Consider the following 21,286-nt stretch of genomic DNA (forward strand, 5'->3'; position numbering starts at 1 on the left):
CGTCGGCCGCGGCCCCGCCCCGCGCGGGAGCGCACCCAGCGGGCGAGGAACCGGCGGCGCAACGGACGGGCGGGCGGCGCGGCGCCGGCAGGTGCCTCCCGGGGCAACGGAAGTCGGCGGTGCGTTGAGGCCGCGGGGGCGCCGGGAGCTGCGGGAGCCGGAGGAGCCGGGGCGCCGGGGCCCGGCCTCCAGGCTGCTTCCCTCCCCGCAGGTTCCCGGAGGCCTCGGCGAGCCTCGGCTGCAGTCTGACCTCAGGCGGGCCGGGTGTCAGGAGTTAGGAGGACGGACTGAGTCTCTGGGCTGGTTAACCTTGCTGGGACTTGGGGCTCAAGGCCTTGATTTTTTTTTTTTTTAAAGATTTTATTTTTATTTTTTCCCCCCAAAGCCCCAAGGCCTTGATTTTAAGGTATAATTGAGGACGCAAGCACTGGAGAGGTAGTGATGAAAAATAAATTCGCTAATACCCGGTAAAAAAACGAAACAAAATAAAACATTTTACATTCTGCCTCCCCCAAGGAAATCCATCCCACAGAGGACATTCGGGAAAGCGCACCCGCCTATGACAACTGTAACTCTAAGCCGGCCTCTGATCTTTTAGTTCCTAATGAATTGTAGGTTATTTCTATGGCTCTCTGGCACTTAATTTACAATGTTATTTTGTGAACCCTAATAAGAAATATAAATATTTGCTTCTTCGGTCAACAAATATTGATTGACCGTGAACGATGTGCCAGGCACTGTTCTAGGCTCGGGGGGTAAAGCAGTTTGAACAAGGCTGACCGAAGCCCCTGCTCTCGTACAGCTTACGTTTCAGTGGAGGAGGCTGACGATAAAGGACTAAACCACAGGACTGAGAAGATCTGTAAGCTCCCCGAGGCAGGGAGCTTGTCTGTCTGCACCATGACATGTCCCGAGTGCACGGGACAGTGCCCACCGCACTCGGTGAAAGCGCCGAGTGAACGAACAGACGTCATTTCAGAGCGCGAGGAGCGCTGGGAAGGCAGCGCGGTGGAGAGGGCGGGTCGGCTTCACTGGATGTGGCACCGCTGGGAAGGCGACTGTTGAGCCAAGTTAGAAAGACGGGAAGGAGCCAATCCTGGGACAGTCTTTGAGAATATTCCAGACAAAAGAATATTCCCCGCCAAAGCTGAAGGTCCTGAAGCAAGGCTGCATTGTGCCTATACGGAGAACAGAAAGCAGGCCCTGGTGGTGGGAATGCAGTGAGTGAGGGGCGGAGAGAGGTGGGGAAGGAGGGCAGAGCAGTAGCCAAGGGCTGTGCTCTTTAAGGCATTTGGGCCTGTTTCCTGGCCCTGCCGGAACCCCACCTGGTAAGATTTTCTATTTCTTAGCTCGAAGTGTCTATAGACCGGATTGCTTCTATGTCAGCTGTCCTCACTCTTGTGTAATAGAAATACCTCTCCAGGCTAGGGTCGTGGGGGAGATGAGCTGGATTCCTCCCTCCTTCTGTGCCAGGCCTCTGCATTGGCACTTTTTCTGCTCAGTGTTTCTGGCGGTGCTGGGTTTATTTGTGAGATTGATGTAACATTAAAGTAAAATCTTACCCTCTGGGGAAAAAAAATTAAGTGCAATGAGGAGCCAGTTCAGGAGTTTAAACAAGTGAAGAAGATGGTCTGAATTAAGTTACTAATGATCACTTTGATGGCTGGGGAGAGAAGAAATTGTAGCAGAGTGAAAATGATGGGAAGGGGGCCAGTTAGGTGACTACTGAAATAGTCAAGGCCCAGGACAACGGTGGCTTGGACTGGGGGTCTAGAAGTGGGGGGAGAGGAAGGATGGGACCCCGCAGCACAGGTTCCAACCATTTGTAGTCTTTTGGTGGGGGCGCGTGCATGCACACACACACACCACAACACAGATTCACCCCCCACACACACACGGTATAAATGTTTTATGTAACGTGAGATTATCTTTGCCCCCAGAGGGCACTTGAACATTACAAATGTGTCCAAGGGTCAGAGTAAGTTAACTCCTAGGCCGAGAAGCAGTTTCCCAAGGGCATAATTTGAGAGGGCCAGGAAAGCAAAAAGAAACAATCTCAGCTGAAGCTACAGTCTTTGCTTATTGGAAGTTAAAAGCTCTTCTTTTAAAAAATTTTCTTGCCATGGCTAGTATAATAAGCCAGCAATTTGGCCTTCATACATTAGTGTAAGTTAGTTTGATTACAGAGCCGTCCACCAGGACGGGCGAGAGAGAGGGAGTTCGACAGGCAGAAGAGGGAGGAGAAGCCTAATTTGGGGAGGAGGCTTCGCCAGGGTGTCAGGCCCGGGTGAGGCCCACCGCAGGGAGGCTCTGAGAAGCCAGAAGGCAGTGAGGGAGAGAATGAGGAGGAAAAGGCGAGGAGGTGGGGGTGTGGGGACCAGGGAACTTGCAGATGCTTCAGAATTCGGCCTGAGGACGGGTCTGCCTGGAAGCCTCTCTGTCATCTCCAGAAATCATTTGCTAAGCACTGTTTCAACATAGTCCTCTCATATGCTGTGCAATGCACGTTAGAGTGACATGATCCTGGTCTCTGATAAACTTAAAATCCAAAGCAATTTTGCATACAAATGTACTGAGAATGACTCATTTTACATAGAGAGGGAAGAGGCAAGCATCTAGACAGTCTCATTTGACGGGCACAAAACCACTTCCCACTCCGCCGCATCTCCCCATCTCCCGTATGTGCTGCTGCAGGTCTGTTGATGCCCCTGCCCCAGCCCCTGCCCTTTGGCTTTGGGCACTGCACACCTTGTCAAAAGGCTACTGGGATCTCGGAGGCTCCTCAGAGTGCGCCACTTTGCACCTACTGCTTTGAGGATCTTGTTATTTCACTTATTAGCCCATCTGTGGCCCCGACCAGATCACCAGCCCCTGGAGGCAAGCATGAAGTCTTACTCGTTTTAGTATTCCAAGGGGGACTAAACTTTATTTTCACGTAGTAAGTGTTACATATTTATACTAACACCATACATCTATATTTATTTTATATAAACACATATATGTAATTCATCTCTTTTAGGACATGTTTGATACTATAGTTAGCCCTGGTTCCTAAACTAGATTAGCTGGAAATACATGTACATACAGGGAGAAAGATAAAAATTTCCCATCGTGGAAGGTGTGGAGACAAAACAGCTCTTATTCCACCTATGAGAAAAGAAGGGAAATAGCACATCTGACATTCTGCCACACACACAGTCCCCACGCAAATCAGGAAACCTCATGACAAGCAAGGCCCCACACCTAGCCCCATTCTCTCCTTTCTGTGCCTTTCAGCCAGTCCATTGCCTTTGGAAAGATGTTCATAATAAGTGAATACTTTTGCTAGAGGAGTCAAAGTAAATTGAAATGGTGAGCTAAAACTGCTGGAGACGTGGGTTTATTCTGGAGGCTTATTTCACAAAGAGCAAACCTCAGTGTGCGAATGCCACTGCCAGCCTGGCTAGTTGGATTTCCAAATATTGACTGTTCCTGGACAACTTGTTACATGGTGTCATCCATCTGCTGTGACACACAATTACCCTGCACTGGATAATCCTGATGTCATTCAGAAAATTACATAACAGATATAAATTGTTTAGTGCCCAACGATGGCAATGCTACTATCATTAATTACCATATTGCAAGTATAGATGGTACCTCCCAATTTTGTTGGAAAACGTTTTATGTACTCTTTTACATAGAAGCATTGAAAGTTAATTTAGAGTTGATTTTAGGGAAAAGGATCATTTTCCACATAAAATAAAGTATACTGATTCTCTAAAATGGAAATATGAAATCATAAATTCTGGATATTCAACAATGTCTACCAACCTTAAAATATAAAATCATAAAGCTAAAAATAAATATATTGGTATCAATGGATACTGGTATATAATAAACAACCAAGCAACACATTTATCGGAAAATGAAGCCACATATACGGGTGATGCTAGTGGCTGAAAAAGCAATTCATACTATAAATTAAATTTGATTGCATATGAAGTATACGCAGACAGAGCAAGTGTGATGGAACGTGGAATAAAAGAAGCCGCAAACATTTTGATGAATGCATAGCAAGTTGCCACAGTACCGGTAAAACTCACCTGTGCTGTGTCATTTGTATTCCACCTGCCACTAGGGAGAAGTGGCTTCTCTATTTGCCCTACTATGGTCCACCAGCAGGAACTGATTGGCAGCAAATGGCAGATAGGCAGAATATTTCTAACTTTTCCTGAATCTTTCTAGGTGTATTATTCATTTAGATCTTTCCAAGATGTATTATTTACTCAGATTTAAAGTGTTTCTTAGAATTAGCATAGTAATCAAATAACATAAGAAATGAACCTGGGGTAGATTAGATATTATGGGAAGGAAGTACATTAAGCTGAAGTGAAATTGCTTGTGCCACTAAGGTAACCTGCTATTTTAATATCTTTGCTGCTATTTTGTAACTTTGTATAATTTAGCCTGTTTTCAATATTTCTATATAATTATTAATTCTATGCATAACAAACTCTCTCAGCTTAGTGAACCACTATTCATTGAACCCCACTTCTGACTCATTAGCTAACAAATTTCACATGATCGTTTATTCACAGTGCTTTGGAATCAGAGCAATGTATATATACTTTGAGTGGGCTGTGTGTGTGTGTTATATGGCAATAAATATAACTATCACACTGGACTCCAGAGAGCTGTCGGCATAGGCTTCAAATACTGCATTCTGGCAGCTGCACCCACCCTTTCCCTTCTGCATCCCTGTGACACCCAAGGGCAGGTCTCATTCTCAACACTGGTCTTTCCTGTTTGCCCTTCGTGCTGCAGAGAACCAAGAATGCCTATCTACGTCTCAGGATATGACCCTTCCTAAACTCTCAGGCTGTCCTCATCCAAGGATGTCCTATAATTCAGAATATTTGAATAACTCTTCTCAACATCCAGTGCCAAGTGTACCTATTGCTTTATAACACAACTGAATGTAATATCAGTATTATTTTTACCTGAATTTCCACCTTCGAATCATAGATTGCAGAGATCTGCAGCACCATGAAGAGGCTGGAAACAGTATTCTCCTTATTTCTTAAAATTCTTTCATTTCATTTTCTTCAGCACTATCGTGAGGAAATATATTAAAGTTCTTAACAACAACAACAATATATTGCCCCGGGACTATCTGATAAGGGTTGATTGATGAAAGTTCACTGTTAGGCCCAGAAGTAGTAATCGCTGGAAAAAATGGCCTTGGTGTTCTCCAGGAGTGCTACATTTGAAATCAGAAGACATCCTTGTCAAGGATGGTATTTACTAGCCTTCTAGATAATTTAACATCCTCAACCAACACTGTTTTCTGCAGGAGCTTCGGAGTTGGCGAATACGTCTATGTGCCGGGAGGGTGGCACACCTCAGCTCCATGGGGACAGGGCCTCTTGTGCTTGGGACCCTTCCAGACCTCGCCCCATGTACCTCTTCACCCAGCTGTTCATTTTTAATACCACCAGTAATGGGACAAATAAACATCTGTGCCTCTTGATATGAAGCACAGAGAAAGACACAACCTTACGTCTGTTGTTCTCCTGCCCGAAATGAATGACTTCTATCTAATAACTAGGAAACATCAGCCAAAAAAAAAAAGAACGACGGTGTGCTACAAAATAACTGGCCTGAACTCTTCAAAACTCTCACAGTCGTGAAGGACAAAGATGGACTGAGGAACTGAACTGAATCAAAGCAGGATAAAGAGGCATGGAATTAAATGTAACATGTGATCTCTGGTTAGGTCCTAGAAGCAAAAAAGTTTCTCTTTTGCTCTGAAGGACATCACTGTGACAGCTGGTGAAATTTGAATAAGATCTGTAGCTTGATTTATAGTATGGTATCAATGTTAATTTCCTAATTTTATAATTGTACTCTGCCTATGTAAGAGAATGTCCTTGTTTTTAGGAAATACACCCCAAATATTTAGAGGTAAAGTGCATTGTCTGCAATTTACTCTCAAGTGTTTTCTGAGAAAAATAATAGGAGAGAGAATGAGAATGATAAAAACAAATGTGTTAAAATGTTAACATTTGGATAGTCTGGGTTGGCATACAGGGAAATATCTGTACTGTTTTTACAACTTTTCTGTATGCCTAAAATTATTTAAAAATAAAAGGTTTATTAAAAAACAAAATTCTTCCACACGGCTTCTTTGATTTTTAAACTTTCAAAGGATATTACCATTCTATCTTTCAATTTTTACTGTAAGAGTAGCAAACACTTACACAGTGCGCACTGTGAGCTAAGAGCCATTAGAAGCACGTAAACGTATCTTAATCCACTTAATCCTCACGGCCACCCTGTAAGGGAGGTGCTATAATTATTTGCTTTTCCAGATAAGACACCTGAGGCCCAGGGAGGGTAAGAAAACTTGACAGCGTCCCACAGGAAAGGCCGGAGCCCGGTCCCCTGCTCTGCCCATCCTGGAAGCCTGCGCTCTCCGCTGCGTGTGTTATAATACCTGAGCTACAGAGTTTTAGTGCTTTATTCTCCATTTTGCTTTTACTTTCTTGGGGAAAATATTACAAATAGTTTTTAAAACATATGTCAGAGTTTTTTTCCCTCTAACTATGGGTATTTTGTGGGCAGTCTATGTCACATGGCACCCTTCAAATAGCTTCCTTTCCTTATAGTCCCAGGCCCTGTCCCCGCCTGTCTCCATGTATTAAGGAGGTGAGGAGACCCATGAAGTAACTCTCTAACATATAGTAGGATAGCCTTTTTTTGTTGACCTTGACATTTGCTGGGCATTGTGAACCACAACACTAAACAGTGTCACCAATATAAATATTTGAGACTTGAAAAGATAGACTATTTTCTTCAAGGTCCTTTGAGCATTCATGACTTGTCTATGCATGATTTTAAGGTTACTTTGAGGGGCCGGCCCCATGGCATAGTGGTTAAGTCCAGTGTGCTCCACTTCGGCAGCCCAAGCTTGCAGGTTCATATCCCAGGCGTGGATCTACACCACTCGTCAAGCCATGCTGTGGCAGCATCCCACATACAAAACAGAGGAACAATGACACAGATGTTAGCTTAGGGCTACTCTTCCTCAAGCAAAAAAAGAGGAAGCTTGGCAAGAGATGTTAGCTCAGAGTGAATCTTCCTAACAACAACAACAACAACAAATTATCTTGAGATCAGCTCTAACGTTAGTGCATGATGGGAATTTTTTTGCTTATCTCATATTTCACAAAATCAAAATCAAGTTTGACAGCTAGAAAGATGAAGTAATCTTTGAAACACATTTTGTTCTTGCCACAGCATCATTTCATTGAAGAATCTGAATAATCATCACTGTCCTACTGGACGCTACGATACAGGGACGTATAAGTTTGCTTTACCAGTACTAGCTTTTCTTGTTGGACGACACTCTTATCAAAGCATCAATCACTTCCCTTTAACAGTCTCCTTGACAACTTTTCCTCTCCCATCTCTGACTTGAAGCCATTTCAGCATCTATTAAGACAATTTTAGCCAAGGACAAGAAGGGGAAGTAAAATTGAAACCACTCCATTTGTTGCTCATTTATGATCCTGAAAAGGAACAGATGGAAGGGGAGGTGAGACAACTAACTGGTTTAAAAAGTTACTTGGTGGTGTAAATGGTTCATGCCAACTTTTTATCCTACCACTGTTGATGGTTTGTGCTGGGGCCAGGAGAGTTTCCAATAAGATAATAGTAGAAGCCCTTCTTTTCAGATAGTACAATCAACACCTACAATCTAAATTGAAATACATCCTAATTAAAATCTCTCTAGTAAATGGATCCTTAAAGTTTCCTTTGCCCTTTCTTAATTTGTCTTACCACACTAATCTCAGAAGCATGGTTTTTCTGACACCAGCACCTTGATGTCAGTTGAACTTCAACATTCATCTTGGAATGATGCCAACGGAACACAAACACACCTTTGAGGAGGGCGTGAAAACCGGGGAAAGAGCCCTGGTTAGGCGTCAGGAGGCTTGTTGGCTGGCACTTACTGGCCATAGGATTTTGGGCCACTCACTCAACTTCTCTGAGGCTCATTTTTCCCATTAGTAAATTGAGGATAAAAATCCTTGCTCTGCCTACTTCAATTGTTATCATGATGATCAAATTAATGTATGTGACGGTTCTTTGCAAAATTTCATAGAAGTCGAAACATGAAGTTTTATGTAAGAAATTCAAATACTCTAAGATGCTATGCTGTGAGGAAGCCCAAGCTGAAAAAGATTGGAGGGAAAAAGATCTCTTTTCCCTCTTCCCATCTTAGGTTCATTGGCTGAACACTTCCCTTATCTGCAAAATGGAGATAATTCCTACCTTATGGGGTTGATGTGGGTATGAGAAAATGTACATAAAATATGTGGCACAAGACTAGGCACTTAGTATACGTTCAATAAATGTTAAGTTGCTGTCGTTATGCTTGCCAACAATAATAATAAAAAGCAAAAGGGAAGGGTTTGAATTGAAAAATTTTAAAAACACGTAGAAACAGTGTTCCGAGACCTTGCTTTCTTATTTTGCATGGTATTTTTCATTTTTTTTTCTTCAATGCATCTTTCTAGGACAAAAAATAATATCCAAAGATATTTTGGCACTAACAGTGTGATTTATGGCAAGAAAGATGAGCAGTCTATTCCAACCCAGGAGATTTCCAAGGAGACAGAGAGCCAAGACAGTGTAAAGGAGAATAGGAACAAAGACTTGTCACATATTATTAAGGGCGTGAAAGTTGAATTAAGCACAGTAAATGTACAAACAGCAAAGCCGCCCAGCAGAAGACAACTGAAAAGTTTGGAGGCCACAGTTGGCAGGCCTCAGAGAGCTCCAGGAGGTGCCCCAAAGGAGAGGTAAACTGAATTGCAATTTGAATGTTCTTCTGTGAAAGTAATTTTTGAAACTCCAGTAAGCTTTTTCTTTTAGAAAAACTTTTTAAAATTAAAGTCCATGGGAGATACTGAATTAATGAAGAGTATCAGTTTGTAAACACAGAGACTAATGATTACTTGAGTAACACTGTTATTGTTCTGTACTTAGAAAGGGACATCTCTATACAGTCTAGAGAGGAAACGAGTATTGATGGAACTGAGAATTTCACACATTCTCTTACATATTCATCAGTGCTATTAATTGCCAATTAATTGCCTCTTTAAGGTGTAAATTAACAAATCATTTACGTCCTAATTTGAAAGTAGCTTTGTGTCTCTGAAGGACTTGTTTATTGGAAATTTCCATTTTAAAAATGCTACCTAGGAAGCCAGCCGGGTGGCATAGCAATTAAGTTCATGTGCTCTGCTTCAGTGGCCCGGGGTTCCCAGCTTGGGATCCTGAACACAGACCTATGCACCGCTTATCAAGCCATGCTGTGGCAGGCGTCCTACATATTAAGAGGAAGATGGGGACAGATGTTAGCCCAGGGCAGTCTTCTTCAGCAAAAAGAGGAGGGTTGGCAACAGATGTTAGCTCAGGGTTAATCTTCCTCACCAAAAAAACAAACAAAAAAAACTGCACCTAGGATAGAATTTTAGCATGTTGATTACAACTATTTTTTCTGTTTTTTGAGGAAGATTGGCCCTGAGCTAACATCTGTTGCCAATCTTCCTCCTTTTTTCCCTTTTTCTCCCCAAAGCCCCAGTAGATAGTTGTATGTCATAGTTGCACATCCCTCTAGTTGCTCTGCGTGGGACACCCCCTCAGCATGGCTTGATGAGTGGTACGTACGTCTGAGCCCAGGATCCCAACCGGCAAACTCCAGGCGGCCAAAGCAGAGCATGTGAACTTAACCGCTACGCCACCAGGCCAGCGCTGATTACAAGTATTTTATATGACTTCCTTTGACTGGTAATTATCAGTGCTCTCAGCTTATGTGGTTTCCTCAAAATAGTGTTTACTTGTGCTTGCCAAAAGAGTATTGTCTTTCACTGATGCTAAGTGCAGTCGGTGATATTTTAGCATTGTGTTGTAGTTTAAGTGGTAGTGTTTTGTTTTAGTGATACATAAATGATGTGTCTTAAATTGATGACATCATCGATTCAAGTAATAAGGTATGTAGCCTTAAGATGCCCATCTCTGACCTCTCTTAGCAGAATAGACAGATAGTGTAGATTTCTGTTTCCCAGAGTGACTTAACATTTTTATGGACCTTCTTAGTTTCTACATTGTATGACATTGTATCACAACTACCCCTGGAAAACATAATTGGTGGTAGAAGGTAAGCTAATTCAGTGATGTGCCCATAGTGGGTACCTCCTCCTCCTTTTTAGAAATAAAATAAAACAACAAAAAAATTCTATATAAGTATATAGAATTAGGTAATACACACATACGTATGTAATACTTGTCAAGAATGGGATTTTTTTAGCTCCCAGATCTGTTTATGACCCATCGTGGTTTTTATTATAATTATACAATTTAATTAAGTATTATAGAAATGGTTAAAATGAGTTGAATGCTTGGCAGAGATTCAGGAAAGGTAATTTTGAAAATTGCTTTCAAATTAGGTATGAATGAGACAAGCATAAAAATCTAGGAGAATTCTGCACTCAGATTGCTTTGTAAGCATTTTTAAGTTCTCGCTCCATGTTTCTACTTTAAAGAAACCAAAATTGGAAATATTGGAGGATGTACTATGGATGTGGTGTATATATAAGACGTATCTTGGAACTTCTCTCAGTGGTCCTACGTTCAAAGAAGAGGCTTTGGTCCTACATCAAAAGATTGGTAAATGAGGTACATTTGTTTTGAGTTTTTAAAAATATATCTTTTAATGATTTTTGCCCTCCCTTCTTGTCTTTTAAGGGATTCCAGATGCACAGATTTGGGTTAATCATCATCTGTGATTCATGATGCGCTGTCATCGTTGCTCCATGCATGGCCTGCTTTTAGTTTCTTTATTTGTAATATATATTGATCTCCCATCGATATAGTTACCATGGCTACATAACAATTGCCCCAAAATTTAGCAGCATAAAACAACCATTTTTTTAATGTTTTTTTTTTTTTTAGGGAAGGGAGAGGGATGAAGATCTAACAAAAGTGGTGGTGAGGGAAGGGGAAGGGACGTGAGGGTGTAGGAAAAGGGGAGTGCAGGAGGCAAAATACTAAACAGTAGTAAGGAAAAGGGGGAGTGAGGAGAGGGAGCAGGGAGGAAGGGGAGAGGACAAGGCCAGAGGGGAGAGAGGAGGGGGCAAAGGAGGAGAGGTAACAGGAGAAAGGGGAGGGTGAGGGAGAAGACAGGAGGAGAGAGAAGAGGGCTGCAGGGAGGGAGAAAACCACCGTTTTTTGTGCTCATGGGCTCTGTGGGTCAGCAGTTTGAACAGAGCCTGGTGGAGAAGGCTGATCTCTGCCCCGTGATGTCTGGGGCCTCAGTTGGAAGACTTGGAAGTCCAGGGGCTGGAATCATCTGAAGGTTTGCTCACTCCTAGGTCCGGCAGTTGATGCTGGCTATTAGCTGAAACCCTTGCTGGGACTGTTAGCAGAAACACCTACACGTGACCTGGGCTTCCTCACTGCGTGGTGGCTGGGTTCCAAGGGTGAGTGTCCCAAGAGAAAGTGAGCCAGGAGGAGTTTGTATTGTTTTTATGACCCGGCCTTGGAATCAGACTGGACACAGCATGCCCCTCTCATTTCCTGTTCCACATTGATTTTTGAAGAGTACTTGCTTTTTATCACAGCGACTGCCGGAAAACCATTTTCACAAAGATATGATGTCATAGAAAGGAGTGCAGTAGTCTAATGCTAAAACTGTGAACTCCATTGAGTTAGTAGTTCACATGGTCAGTGACAGATATGCCTGTGTTTCCCTGTGTGCTCCAGCCTGCCCTAGGGCACAGTTTGGGAACCAATGTCCTGGTCTACGCTGAGCTCCTGTGAGAGGCTGTTGGCCCACACCCTTAAGTTTCTTAGAAATCCTGTTGTCTGTTTGAAAGGCTCTCTGAGGCACCACCTTAAATCTTTCCAAGATCTTAACAAAGGGTTTTACAGTCCTGCCCATCTTTACAGTGTTTTCCTGACACTGCCCTGGATTTAATCTCCAGTCAGAAGCCATTTCTAAATTTCAGCATTGTTTGCTGTCTGGAGGGGCTAAGAATGAGAAACAATTCTATTTTTGATCCCAGCCAGTCCTGGCTCCTTTATATGGAACCGTTTTTTCTTATCTCTCACCTGTCACATTTTATCATCAGCAACTAAGAAGTCAGGAGGCACCTTCAACACACCGTCTGGAAGTCTCCTTAGCAGATCATCCAATTCATTGAGTCTGTTTCCCGTTTTCCACATCACTACAAGCAACAGTGTTGCTAGACAACGATCCCATTTCCTCCAGCTGGCTGTATCATTGAGTTCCCTAAAGCCCTCACTCACAGCTTTGAGGGCTGTTCGAGTCTCACAGCCTCTTTGAGGCCCTAAGCTTTCGCTGACACTTCCTCAAGATCTTTCCAGTTTCCACCCACAGCCCAATACCCAAACCTCTCCCATACATTTTTGTTTTTTCATTACAGCACTACCCAACTTCCAAGCACCAAAATCTGTTCCAGTTCCCTATTGCTGCGTAACAAACCCCCCATCCCAAAGCTTAGTGGCTTAACAGTGCCAGCATCTGTCTGCAGTTTGGGCGGAGTGTGGCAGCGATGGCTGTGTCTGCTCCACTCTTAGTTAGCAGGGGCAGGTTCAAGGCTGGTCTCTGGAATCATTGAAGGCTTGCTCTTGTACATTTCAGTGGTTGATGCTGGCTGTTGGCTGAGACTATTTGGTTTTATTAATTTTTTCTGTTGCTTTTTTAGTCTCTATTTCATTTGTTTATGCTCTGATTTTTATTATTTCCCTTCTTCTACTGCTTTGGGGCTTTGTTCTTCTTTTTCCAGTTCCTTTAGGTGCATTGTTAGATTTTTTATTTGAGATTTTTATTTGCATTGCTGTAAATGTCCCTCTTAGAATTGCATTTGCCGTATCCCATAAATTCTGGCATGTCGTATTCTCATTTTCATTTGTCTCCAGGTATTTTTCGATTTCTCCTTTGATTTGTTCATTCACCCAATCGTTTTCAGTAGCATTTTGTTTAATCTCTACATATTTGTGGCTTTTCTGATTTTCTTCCTATAGTTGATTTCTAGTTTCATACCCGTTGTGGTCAGAAAAGATGCTTGGCATTGTTTCAATGTTCTTAAATTTATGGAGACTTGTTTTGTGGTGTAATATGTGATGGATCCTGGAGAATGTTCCATGTGCATTTGAAAAGAATGTGTATTCTTTCGTTTTTGGATGGAATGTTCTGTATATATCTACTAGGTCCATCTGTTCTAGAGTGTCATTTAAGGCCAGTGTTTCCTTATTGATCTTCTGTTTGGATGATCTATCCATTGGTGTAAATGGAGTGTATAAGTCCCCTACTATTATTGTGTTACGGTGTATTTCTCCTTTTATGGCTGTTAATAATTGCTTTATATATTTAGGTGCTCCTACATTAGGTGCATAGATATTTACAAGTGTCATATCCTCTTGTTGGATTGTTTTGATCATTATGTCGTGCTCTTCTTTGTCTCGTTACAGTTTTTGTTTTAAAGTCTATTTCGTCTGATATGAGTATTACTACCCCCGCTTTCTTTTCATTGCCATTTGCGTGGAGTATCTTTTTCCATCCCTTCACTTTCAGTTTGTGAGTGTCTTTAGGTCTGAAGTGTGTCTCTTGTATGCAGCATATGTATGGGTCTTGTTTTTTTATCCAATTAGCCACCCTGTGCCTTTTAATTGGAGCATTTAGTCCATTGACACTTAAAGTAGCTATTGAGGGCCGGCCCCGTGGCTTAGTGGTTAAGTGCGCGCGCTCCACTGCTGGCGGCCCGGGTTCGGATCCCGGGCGCGCACCGACACACTGCTTCTCTGGCCATGCTGAGGCCGCGTCCCACATACAGCAACTAGAAGGATGTGCAGCTATGACATACAACTACCTACTGGGGCTTTGGGGAAATAAATAAATAAATAAATAAATAAAATTATTAAAGTAGCTATTGATAAGTATGGACTTACTTCCATTTTTTAACTTTTTTTTCTTGGTGTTCTAGTAGTTTTTCTCTGGTCCTTTCTTCTTCACTTGCTCTCTTCCCTTGTGGTTTGATGGCTTTCTTTAGTATTATGTTTGGGTTCATTTCTCTTAGTTTTTTGTGTATTTATTATAGATTTCTGGTTTGTGATTACCGTGAGGTTCATATACAGTAACCTATGTATATAGCGATCTATATTAAGTTAATGGTCTCTTTAGTTTGACCTCTATCTGAAAGCTCTACTCTAAAACTCCCCTCTTCCCACATTTTATGTTTTTGATATCATATCCAACCTCTTTTTTGTGCGTTTGTATCCATTACCCTCTTATCATGGGAATAGACAATTTTGCCTATTTGTGGTTTTATCTTTCCCCCTTAAATAAGTCCCTTTAGCATTTCTTGTAGTACTGGTTTCTGGGTGACAAACTCCTTTAATTTTTGCTTGTCTGGGAAGCTTTTTATCTCTCCTTCTATTTTGAACGATAACCTTGCCAGGTAGAGTATTCTTGGCTATAGGTTTTTTACATTTAGCACTTTAAATGTATTGTGCCACTCTCTTCTAGCCTGTAAGGTTTCCGCTGAGAAGTCAGCTGATAGCCTTATGGGATTTCCTTTGTATGTAACTTGTCTTTCTCTTGCGACTTTTAGCATTCTCTCTTTGTCTTTAATTCTGGACATTTTAATTATGATGTGTCTTGGTGTGGGTTTATCTTGTTTGGGGCTCTCTGTGCTTCCTATACCTGGATGTCTGTTTTGTTTCTTAGGTTAGAGAAGTTTTTAGCTATTATTTCTTGAAATAGATTCTCTGCCCCTTTGTCTCGCTCTTCTCCTTCTGGGACACCTATAACACAGACGTTAGTGTGCTTGATATTGTCCCAGAGGTCCCTTAGACTGTCCTCACTCTTTTTAATTCTTTTTTCTTTTACCTGTTCAGCTTGGGTGATTTCTTCTAGTCTTTCGTCCAGCTCGCTGATCCATTCTTCTGTGTCTCTACTCTGCTTTTGAATCCCTCTCGTGAATTTTTCATTTTCCAGTATTGTTTTCTTCTTTTCTGATTGGTTCTTTTTTATATCTTTCATTTCTTTGTTGATGTTCTCACTGAGTTCAGCCATTCTTCTCCCAAAATCAGTGAGCATCCTTAACACTCTTTGACCTCTCTGTGGGTAGGTTACTCATTTCTGTTTCATTTAGTTCCTTTTCTGTGGTTTTGTCCTCTTCCCTTGCTTGGAACCTATTCCTTTGCTTCCTCATTTTGCCTCTTTCTATGTGCTTGTATCTATGTATTAGGTTTGTCGGCTACGTCTCCTGATCTTGGAGAGGTGACCTTATAGAAGTGATGCCTTATGAGGCCTGGCAGTGTGCTTCCCTCTCATCACCAGTTCCAGATGTGCCAGGAGTGATCCCTGTGTGGGCTACGTGTGTCCTTCTATTGTGGTGGGGTTGCTCTTCCCATAGGTGCCCAGGGAGGCTGAGCTGTCCCCCTCGCTGGCTGGTTGTAATGCTCAGCTGCGTGTAGTTGTTGTGGGCCCTTCAGTCTCTTTATCGGGTGTGGGGAGCCCCAGCATGGTTGGCTACAAGGTGTAATAGCACATTCCTGTTGCAGTTTTTCTGTTAAGTGAGTAGGCCCCCAGCGTGGCTGGTTGTTAGGCTCAGGGGCTTACAATTGCTATAAGCCTCTGGCCTATAAGGCTCTTGTCAGCTCTCTGAGGATTGAAGCTGGGTGGGGCTGGCCTTAGGCACAGGAGCACCCAGTTGTTTCAGGCTTTGGAAGGTGGGGCCAATCCCCTGTGTGACTCTTTGAGAAGCACAAGTCTTCTGCAGCTGACAAGCCCCGCCACCCACAGGTCCACACACACAGTCAACACAGTCCTGCCCCGTGTGTGGGCCCTGACCTCTTGAAGTGGATCTAGTCTCTCCAAGGCAGGAGCCCCACATACTCCACTAACGCCCCACGCTCTCCACCCACTCCTTGTGCATGCCCTGCCCCACAGAGGTGGACCCACTTGCCAGGCTTCGGAGAATCCAGTCACCAATCTATGCAGGGCCCCATGTTGCCCCAGGGCTTATTGGGTGGGGCTAGTCCCTAGGGTGGGCTGCCTGCCCTGGCTGAGCTGGATTAAATCAGTGCTCTAGTGGGTGGGGCAGACCCTGGGCTAGCAGGCCACAGGGAGAACTCCAGTGGCACCTGCCAGCGTCTGTGTCAGCACACCCACACCAGGTCACAACAGTGGCCACCGCCAATGTCCCAGTCCCTGGAGAGGTCTCACCTCTCACCAAGATGCACTCAGAGCCTATGAGGTGAGTCTCTTTTCACCAAAGGACTGTGCACCTTTCTGTTGATTTTAGGTTGCTTTCCGAAACAGGTAAATTTGTGTGTGGGCCTTTTAAGAGCGGGCTTTAATTTCTTTGTGAACCAGCATTTCTGGGGGTACTCCCCAGTGGTGTTAGTAACAAGCAAAGTCAGATATTATGCCACTTGTCTCAGTTGTGCTGGGTCCGAAAAATGCCTATAGTGGGAGCACTCCCCGGCTCAGGGCCCCACTCCTCCAGGAAAGGCTGGGTACCTTTGGGTTGCTCCTGGGTGGCTGTGAAGCGCTGCGGCTTGTGAAGGTGGTGTTTTTTCTCTCCAGAAGGGAGTTTCTGCCTCTTCCACCTCAATTAGGATTGTTGTTTGTTGCAAGGGTTCCTCTTATCCAGTTTTCAGTTCCGTCTCAGGCGTAATTTTACCAAGAGTAGTTGTAAATCGGCTGTGTCTGTGGAAGGAGGTGAGTTCAGAGTCCCTACGCTGCCACTTGACTTCCGTGTCTCAGGTGTCAACTGTATGGTGGGCAACATTATCATGCTAAAATTGACCCCTGATTGATTGATTGCATCTGGATTAGGAGAACTATAAGGTAGCCTATGGGGACACCATACTTTGGGCTTCCTTGAGTGCAGTTACTCTCGTACTGCATGTCCCTTGTAGGGACCCCGGAAACTCTGCCTGTGGCCTTGTGACAGGAGGTATCGGTTCCTGTGGGACACTAAGCCAGGAAGCTCCCACACCTCTGTGACAGCTCTTGGATGGCTGAGTGAAGTGTCACCAACATAAGTGCTATAAGGACTCCTGCCAAGAGGGACACTGAGGCTGCCCTGCCAGCCTGCTATGGTTCTGTCCTTTGTCTTTCTGAGTAGATGGGCCAGGTGTGTCTGGTAGTTTTGTGAGCCTGAACGTGTCATGGAACTGAACAAGACCCCTGGTGAGTGCAGCAGTAACCAAAACTTCTAGCTCTGAGTTGACCTTTTTCTTAACCAAGTAACTACCTGCTTTGATCATCCAGTAAGAAAGCTTCAGCTATTACTCAGTTAATTAATCTCCTACTTGAAATTTAGATTATTTCTAGTTTTTCATTAGTATAAAGTGATGCTGTGATTAACATTCATTCATTCATTCAGCAACTTGCAGTTGCCACTATGTGTCAGGCACTGTCCAAAGTGATGGAAATAGATCATTGAACAAAACAAAGTCTCTACACCCTACATTATGGTGGAGGGGTGGTGGTGGTGGCGGGAGAGGGGATGTATTTACACACACACACACACTCGCACTCACACACACACACATACACAGTATGTCAGATGACGAAACATGAAGGAAAAAATAAGAGTGATGGGGCTGGAGAGGTGCTGTTTTTTAAAAAGTGAGCAGGGAAGAATTCTGATAATGTAACATTTGAGCAAAGACCTGAAAAGGTTAGGGATAAAGACGTGCTGATACCTTTCAGGCCTAGGGGATGGAACTGCTTAGGCCTTGAGTTTGGAGTGTGCTGTGTCCCTCCAATTCCACGTAGCTGTTTATTTTCTTTAGACAAATATGCCTCAAAGTAGAATTCCTAGGTCAAAGGATTTGCATATTTTTTGGGCTTTTGATAGATGTCACCGATTTGCCTGCCGAAAGTTATGCCATTTTGCGTGTCCACCCAATAATATCTTTCCGCTCATCAGGATTCCCTTTCTGAAACTGTATAGGTCATACAGTTCATTTTAAAGAAATTCAGAAAGTACAGAAGGGTATAAAGTGAAAAAGTATGTATTCATGAAATAGTCTGATGATAGGGTAGAATAGATTGTTGAAAGATATTTTAACAAGTTCTCATCAGCTTGTTAAAATCAATGTAGAAAGATCCCCGTATGTAAAAATTGTCTCGATGACAGAGGCTCCTCCACAATTTTTATTAATTAGAACATTGCAAATTATAAAACCAGAAGCTATGACTATAAAGAGCACCATTGTCATAAAATGCATGGTTCTAGAAAATGAATGCTCATCTATATTCTTTGCATACTCTGATGAAATATATATATTAAAATTTGAAGGTTAACTTCACAAGTAGTTGGGATAAGGTTTAAGCCTTAGTCACAGGTAATAGTTTTGAAAGTAGCACATTTCTTTTTAACTAATTGTTATATTTACTCTTTTCATTCTCCTATTTTTCTTCTATTCCAATCAGATTGTAGATCTCCCATATCTTAGTAAGTAAAGTCCTTAAAATCTTTCTCCGACAACTTCAGGGATTTGGGAACTTTGACTTGCATATTAGACAACAGATCATAATATAAAAAGGCAGGTATAGTAAAACATTAATTTGGATCCTACTCATTGAGATGGCAATTCTCAGTGAATTAAAAAATGTAAGTAATTTCTTTTTATGTCTGGCATATTTTTCTATTAACTTATCCTAATTTACTGAAGAGTGGGCTTTTGGGTTTCTTTTTTTAGCTTGTTCTTATGGAAAATTTAAAACATAAGCAAAGTAAACAAAGTCATATAATGAATACCTGTCACCCAGCTTCAATAATTAGCAACATTTTGCTATTCTTTAACATTTATGCCTTTACCCACTTTCCACCTCCTACTTGATGAAGATGATGATTTATGGTTCTTTTTTTTTGGTTAGGTAAAATTTACATACTTTGAAGTATACAAATCTTAGCTGTAGGATTTTGAGAAATGGGTATGCCCATGTAACCCCATACTTCTCAAGACGCAGAGCATTTCCCATTTTCATCCTCCCCGTCAGTAGCCTTCTGTCCTGAGGCAACCACTATTCTGATTTTTTACACCTTAAGTTAATTTTGCTTTTTCTAGAATTTGATATAAATGGAATCATACAGTATATACTCTTTTGAAACAACTTGTTTCATTCAGTTTCATTCACGTCCTGGTGTGAGCTGAGTACTATTCCATTGTGTGCATATAGCGCAATTTGTCTATCTGTTCTCCTGATTGTAGACCTTTGGGTTGTTTCCAGTTTTAGGCTATTATGAAGAAAGCTTCTATGAACAGGTTTAGTTACTTTTATATTTGCTTGCAATATATATTGCTTTTGAAATAAAATGGCATCTAATAAATAAATCTACCAATTTATAATTTTTAAGGCTGGTCCCTCACCTCTCCACCTTAATATATTGTTCTGAGTTAGTATTGTGCTTCAGCAAGTTTCCATTAACTTTGACCTTTAACATTTCAAAGTTTATATAAAACCGATAGCTAATATTTAAGCATTCTTAATTTTTTCAGAAATTGCATTGCATGATACTTTTTTGAATGATAAAAGAAATTGCATTGCATGATACTTTTTTGAATGATAAAAGTTTCCTCCAAAAAAAATCATTTTACTTCCTGCTAAACTTATAACATAATAAGTAATACCTCTTTTTTCATTCTCATTTGTTTTTCCTTGGCTTTTTCAGAAGCGAGTCCCTGAGTCCTGAGTTGGTGGCCGCTGCATCTGCTGTTGCAGATTCTCTCCCTTTTGACAAGCAGACAACCAAGTCGGAGCTGCTCAGGCAGCTCCAGCAGCACTGGGAAGACTCAAGGGCACAGAAAGATGGAGAAAGAACTAAAATTAGGTTAGTGAGTCAAATAGTTATTCCAGTAAGGCTGGTATCTCAAAATAGGTTGTTTTTTATGTGACTAGTGAGTAATATACATAATATATTCATTATATATAAAATATGCCTCATAAATGGAATATTAGCCATCTGATTTTTTTAAAACTCATGTCTTAAGTGAAATTGCAGTTTTGAAAAGTCTAATTGAATAGTGAAACTTTTTTTTAAGAAATTACAGTTTTTTGTCCCTGAAAAAGAAATGATAAATTTAGTAGTGTTATTAAAAATAAATAAATAAATAAATAACAGAATAAGACAGCTTCTCTGAGAAGATTAATTTTTCTCATTACTTGATGAGTATCAACTCATCACCCAATAATTTGCTGGGTTTTGTGTGTGTGTGTGTGTGTGTGTGTGTGTGTGAGGAAGATTCACCCTGAGCTGACATCTGCCAGTCCTCCTCTCTTTGCTGAGGAAGACTGTCCCTGGGCTAACAGTTAAGTCTTGGGAACTATGTGAGTTTAATGGTCATTATATTGGATATTTTAATATGTTATGTTGAGTATCCTGAGGGTTAGTTGGCTTTTTTTTCTATCATTCCCAATCCTGAAAGTTCCTTTCTATGAAAAAAGAGTTTGGTTATATGTAAATTAAGTTCTCATTTATTGTTTCACATCTATTATGACATTTGTAATAGTGACTATTTTGACTTCCAGAACGCATTATTGCAATGTCCTTCCCATCTTCTGGAAGACAGTCTTTCTATAGGAATCCCATTCAGGTAAGGGTATTTATCTAACAAATGCTCATATTTCTCCAGAAACAGGCTATGGAGTTATAAGTTTAATATTGGCACAGAGATGGCAGTATTCTCCTAAAAGTTTACTTACTCTTTCAGGTAAAAATTATAATGGATTGATATCAATTAGCTTTTGCTGTGTTACGAACCACCCAAAAACTTAGTGACTTATAACAGCAACCATTTACTTAGCTTATCATAATGTGGTTTGTGAATTTGGGTCAAGCTTAACTAAGTGGTTCTGCTAATCAGGAACAGGCTTAACTAATCTCTGCCAGGCTAACTCATGCATCTGTGGGCAGCTACTGGGCCTCTGAGGATTGGCTGGTCTAAAATGGCGTGGCTGGATGGCTCCATGTGGTGTCTCATTCTCCAGCAGGCTAGCTCAGGCTTGTTCACATGGTGGCAGGGCAAAGATCCCACAAGCAGCAAGCAAAAGAATGCAGGGCCCCTAAAGGCCCAGGCTCAAAACTAGTATAATGAGGCTTCTACCTGCTTCTATTGCACAAAGTCAATTACAAACCCATTCCAGATTCAAGGAGTAGAAAACAGGCTCCATATCTTGATGGCAGGAATT

The 21,286-nt window shown here is 41.9% G+C and overlaps 1 protein-coding gene across 1 annotated transcript; it reads left to right on the forward strand.

Annotated features, from left to right (window-relative positions):
* The first annotated feature begins 8,526 nt into the window (after positions 1-8,526).
* LOC131410400 (small ribosomal subunit protein mS31-like) lies at positions 8,527-20,812 on the forward strand. Its single transcript, XM_058548575.1, has 3 exons — positions 8,527-8,849; positions 19,770-19,928; positions 20,809-20,812. The coding sequence occupies exons 1-3, from the start codon at positions 8,551-8,553 to the stop codon at positions 20,810-20,812; spliced, it is 462 nt and encodes a 153-aa protein (XP_058404558.1). The 5' UTR covers positions 8,527-8,550.
* Positions 20,813-21,286: the final 474 nt, after the last annotated feature.

The sequence above is a fragment of the Diceros bicornis genome, chromosome 9 (genome assembly GCF_020826845.1).
Source record: "Diceros bicornis minor isolate mBicDic1 chromosome 9, mDicBic1.mat.cur, whole genome shotgun sequence".
Classification (NCBI taxonomy): domain Eukaryota; kingdom Metazoa; phylum Chordata; class Mammalia; order Perissodactyla; family Rhinocerotidae; genus Diceros; species Diceros bicornis.

What these genes read in the sequence shown, in the direction of transcription:
- LOC131410400 (XM_058548575.1), top strand. Translation starts at nt 8,551, where the DNA reads ATGCATCTTTCTAGGACAAAAAATAATATCCAAAGATATTTTGGCACT. An exon ending in GGAGGTGCCCCAAAGGAGAG is followed by an intron (nt 8,850 to 19,769) that starts GTAAACTGAATT and finishes TGGCTTTTTCAG; the next exon opens with AAGCGAGTCCCTGAGTCCTG.